The sequence below is a fragment of the Arachis stenosperma genome, chromosome 4, assembly GCF_014773155.1.
Source record: "Arachis stenosperma cultivar V10309 chromosome 4, arast.V10309.gnm1.PFL2, whole genome shotgun sequence".
NCBI classification, from domain to species: Eukaryota; Viridiplantae; Streptophyta; class Magnoliopsida; order Fabales; family Fabaceae; genus Arachis; species Arachis stenosperma.
The window spans coordinates 97174847-97180197 of NC_080380.1; the positions used below are offsets into that span (position 1 = coordinate 97174847).

Genomic DNA, 5351 nt, shown 5'->3' on the forward strand with positions numbered 1-5351 from the left:
CTAGAGGTGGCTTGATGAGAGGACATGAGTCATCTCAACATGGTAGATTGCTGCAGTAGAGGAGGTTAACTTGATGAGAGGACATGAGTTAATCGCTTACGGCTGCCATTGAAGGAATCAGAAACTTATTGAAGAAGACAGTAAGAAAAGTTAATCCAGAAAGACAAAGCATCTACGAAGCCTCAACCGTTATCATACCATTGAATTCTCGTCTATCTAGTAACGTTTAGTTATTTATCTATTTTGTTTTATGCATTTTCATGACAAACTATAATTTCTATCCGCCTAATTAAGATCTGCAAGGTAACCACTGCATGCTCAAACAAACAATCTCCGTAGGATCGACCCTCACTCACCTGAGGTATTACTTGGATAACCCGGTATACTTACCGGTCTATCTGTGTGAATTCTGCGGAGCCAGTTTTGTGAACCAGGTACTTGCAAGAGACTCTGATGCTTAAGTTAGCAAGGGCTTTAAGTAGGTTTTTAGTAGATTAGAATGTAAATTATACCTAAGGGATATTAGTGTATTTATAGTAGAATTGATAACCACATTTGTTGGAGTAGTTCCATCTTTATTGATGGAGAACTGTTCCTTTTATCTTGGAAGTTCATTGGCATCTATCTTTTAGGAGAGATAGAGATAGTAGGAGAGATTCGCGGAGGTAGTTTACTTTCTTGGGCAAGTAGAGCTTGAACTCTTTTGCGGTGTCCGACCTCTTTAAAGAAGTTGGGTACGGTATGAAGACCTCCTTTATGGGTTGGATCTTTCATCTTTATTGGGCCTGACTTTAGTTGTTGGGGCAGGGTATGAACATATATATATATATATATATATATATATAAAAAGTATATACAAAAAAAAAAGACAAAAGAAAAAAAATGTATATGTAGGTATATACACATAGATATATAAGGTATAAAATAAAAAGAAAAAAAATAGACAATTGTTAAGCTATATGATTTAAGATATGGTGAATTGTTGGTTGGTTAAGTTTAGGCTTAGGCACATATAATGAGAAATATGCTATTTTAGCTCACTTTTTCCGAATCTTACCACACCCTTACCTTGGCTATGTTTCAACCATGTTAAAAGTCCTCTTAATTGTATATATGAATGTAAATTGTTTTGTATAGTAAATCCTAGAAGAATGACAGGTTAAGGAAAGCATTTTGTAAGGATGAGTAGGATGAGAGTTTAACTCATACACTTGAGAAAATGAGTGATACACTATTTTTTTAGTGAGATCCATATTGATTAATGCATGAATGAGTGAATAGCAACTCAATTGGTTTTAAATTGTTTGAAATATTAAATATTTCTCAATTGTATATACTTAAGTTTTGAGAATTGTCAATTTTTTAAATCTAAGCTCTTAAATTCCATAAGGCTTAGGATGCTTGTCGAGATGTTTAGGTATTAACCTTCTTCCTTGATTTTTCATATATTTTTTTCCATTTTTTCATGAGGACAAGTAAAGGCTTAAGTGTGGAGGAGTTGATGAAGTCTAATTTCATGTGAATTATTGTATGAATTTTTAGAAAATTCATGCAATTTTCCTCTACTTTTAATATTAATTGACTAGATTTGTGATTCTTGATTTTAATTGCGATTAATGATAAATTCGTATGTTTTTTGGTCATAAGTTGAATATGTTTGAATCTTTAATCACCCACTTGGTACTTTGATATATTTATTAGTGTTTCAGATTAATTTAAGTTCAAGTGGAAACATGGAACATGGCTAAAAGAGGAAAGAAATGTTGCTCAAGCAAAGAAATGTTGCCCAGACGAAATCTCGCACAAGAAAGGAAATTTTGTCCAGGCAAAATCTCACCCAGACGAGATTTTCTCCTAAGAAAAGTGTCGCTCAGGCGAGATTTTTCACCTGGGCGACAGTACTGTCACGTGCCAGGGTTAATGAGCACGTGAGCTCGCGATTTAGGCCCCAAAAAGGCTCCAAACATATGATTTTTGAAGTATTTCAAGGAGGAATATAAGGGAGGATACCAAATAGTTTTTAGGATTAGTTCTATTAGTATGTTTTAGTAAATTTTAGAGAGAAAAGCTCCAATTTTTTTTTCTAAAATTCTTAGGGTTCTTCTACTTTAATCTCTCTAGTTTTAATTTTTAATCTTTTTTTGTCTAGTTTTATTTACAATTTTTTTGTTCTGCTACCTAAATTCATTAACACTTTCTTATTAGTTTCTTGTTTATATTAATTGGTTTATGAACTCTTGTTGAATTTTTAATTTTTTTAATGAATTTGATATTTTATATTTCATTTATGCTTATTTGAGTTGTTATCATTGATTTCTTGAATTGAATAGTTGTTTTTTTACTATTTTTTATAATTTATGAAGTTTTATGTTTATGCCTACCAAGTGTTTGATAAAATGCTTGACTTAGTTATAGAGTAGATTTTACATTCTTTGCTTGGGTTGGAAACTTGGGCGAACTTAAGCCATTAATGTCCAAGTTGATTGATAATTTAGAGATATTAATTAATCTTGTTTCTACTAATTCTAATATTTTACTAATTCAATTAGTAAGTTAGTTAGGACTTGTGGATTAGGCTTAATTGAGTCTAATTGACTTTTCTCAACTTCTAGAGATTGACGAATCAGATTTGCTCTTTGTAATTTTCATGTTCTGGTTAGTGACAAGAATAGTAATTCTTAACCCTCAACCCTTACCAAGACCTTTTAGAAATTAAATTTGTTTTCATTTCCTAGTTAATTTCCTTAATTATTTTTAGTCTAATTTCTCTTGTCGTTTAGATATTGCATTGCTCTTTAGTTTTTATTATTTCAATTCTTGTTAATTGCGAACAAACTCCCAATTTTTCCATAGCCAATGATAATGTACTTGATTGTTATTCCAAGAGAGAATGACCAGGGATTAAACTCTTAGTTATTGATTTGAAATTTTGTGATATTTTTACTAAACTTTGAAGAGTGTTAAATTCCGGTTTAGAGTTACAACGAATCTTGAGTTTTAAACTTGTTAATTTTCTAAATCAATATTTAGCACTCGTCAAGCCTCCACAAATTCAAATTGGCAAAAAAGCAATGCAGGAAGAAATTCAAGCATTAGATAAAGCACATATTTGAAATTTGGTTGATCATCCTTTTGATAAGAAAGTTGTGCCCAACAGATAGGCATACAAATCAAGACTTGCTCTGATGGCTCTATTGACAAGTATAAGGCTCATTTGGTTGGTCAAGGATGCACTCAAAAGTATGGTATCAATTATGAAGATACTTTTGTTCTTGTTGCTCTGCCCAACTCACATATGTTAGAGCTCTTTTTACAATTGCTGCAGTCCGCAAATAGTCTCTATGTCAGATAGATGTAAAAAATGCTTTTTTCAACGGTGACTTGAAAAAAAAAGTCTACATGAAACCTCCTTTAGGACATTCTTATTCTCCTAACAAAGTTTGTCTCGATGCAAGGCACTCTATGATCTTAAGCAAGTTTTTTTAGAATGGTTTAAAAAGTTCAGCAATATTGTATGCAACCTCGGTTTTACTTGCAGTCCTCATCAGAATGCTCCTTTCATTAGTAAGAGTGGCAACAATATTGTTCTCCTACTATTATATGTTGATCACGATGACATGATAATTACTGGTAATAGTGTTGATGGTATCACTGATCTCAAAGCAAGCATTCACTACCACTTTGAGATGAAAGATCTTGGATCTCCTAGTCATTTTCTTAGTCTTGAAGTTATCTCGTCCAATGATAGCGTCTATCTTTCTCAAGTAAAGTATGCATATGATCTTCTTGCTGAGGTTGGGATGACTAATAGTCAAATAAAATCTATTCCTCTTAAGCCTAATGTTCGCTTTACTCCTATGGATGGAATTGCTTTGGATGATCTCATTCTCTACGAACAGTTGGTTCGTGGTCTTGTCTACCTAATTGTTATTTGACCAGATATTGCCTATGTTGCTCATGTTGTTAACCAGTTCCTATCAGCACCCCACACTACTCATTTTGCCGCTATTCTTCAGATTCGTCGCTATATCAAAGGTACTATGTTTCAGGATCTTCGTTTTTCTGCTTAATCTTCTTTAACTCTTCAAGGATATTCAGATTCTGATTGGGTTGGTGACCCCATTAATCGCCATTCTACTATTCGTTATTATTTGTTCTTTGGTGACTCTCTAATTTTCTAACGTGCCAAGAAAAAACTTTTACTACTCGATCAAGAACAAAAGGAGAATATCGTGCTCTGGCTGACACTTCTACCAAAATCGTTGCAATTCTTTGAGTTCTTAAAGATTTGAGAGCTACTCAGTCTTCTACCACTAATCTCTATTATGATAATAGAAGTGCTATTTAGATTTCCCATGATGATGTTTTTCATAAGTGTACCAAATACATTGACAATAACTGTCATTTTTTATAATCACAACTTCTTATTGGTGCTATTCGTCTAATTGCTATTGAGATTATGGATTAGATGGCTGAATTTAGACTCATCATCCTATTCGTTTTCGAAATCTAGTGTCCAAACTTAAGATGGTTTGCTTAGTTCCCACTTGAATTTGAAGGAGATATTAGAGTATATTATTAATGAATTAAGTTAGGATTACGTTAAATATAGTTGGAATAGTGAAAGGCTAGTTCAATAGGTGTATTTAGTAGAGTTGTTAGTAATTATTATAGTTATAATTATTAGTATATATACGTGTATCAATTGTTGTATGAGATTAAGAAATACACAACACAGTTTTACTTCAATCTCTGACCTTGTAACAGACCGAAACAGAAAAAAAAAAGGGAAAGGACAAGTTTTTGGTGACTTTAATTTAGTTATAACATGAATAATTTAGCCTTTAATCAAACCACAATGTGAATGGTACCTAAAAAGCAAGGCTCAGTTAATGCAATTTTAAAGAACACACCTAGAATGATGCGCTTACAGCAACAACACTTGGTACAAAATTAGGAACAATCTAAACATCAGCCCGTTTAGCTTTTAAGGAAATTCACTCCCCTTAGAAAGGTACTGCAGTTGTGAATTCATATAATTAACCCTTTGTGCAGTTTTGTGCATGTATATTCAAATTTCAAAACTATTAGCAAAAGTCGTTTCCTCTTTATTGATATGTTTCACAATTCACCAATTATAAAGTTAATTTAATTGAGCCAATTCAGCACCTTTTTTAATATTCTTTGCATCAATCAAAACTTGAACTGGAGCGGGTTCAAATTAAAAGAAGGAAGATGCTATAAACATGACTTTGAAAACTAGTAAACAAAAGGAGAAAATTCAACAAAAAGGGAAAGGAGGAAAGTAATAAGGGTTAGCTTTGCCTTTAATACTAACTCAAAATTCTTGA

General features: G+C 32.4%; 1 protein-coding gene across 1 annotated transcript; it reads left to right on the forward strand.

Annotated features, from left to right (window-relative positions):
* Positions 1-3617: 3617 nt before the first annotated feature.
* Positions 3618-4070, forward strand: LOC130975223 (uncharacterized mitochondrial protein AtMg00810-like). Its single transcript, XM_057900041.1, has 2 exons — positions 3618-3902; positions 3972-4070. The coding sequence occupies exons 1-2, from the start codon at positions 3618-3620 to the stop codon at positions 4068-4070; spliced, it is 384 nt and encodes a 127-aa protein (XP_057756024.1).
* Positions 4071-5351: the final 1281 nt, after the last annotated feature.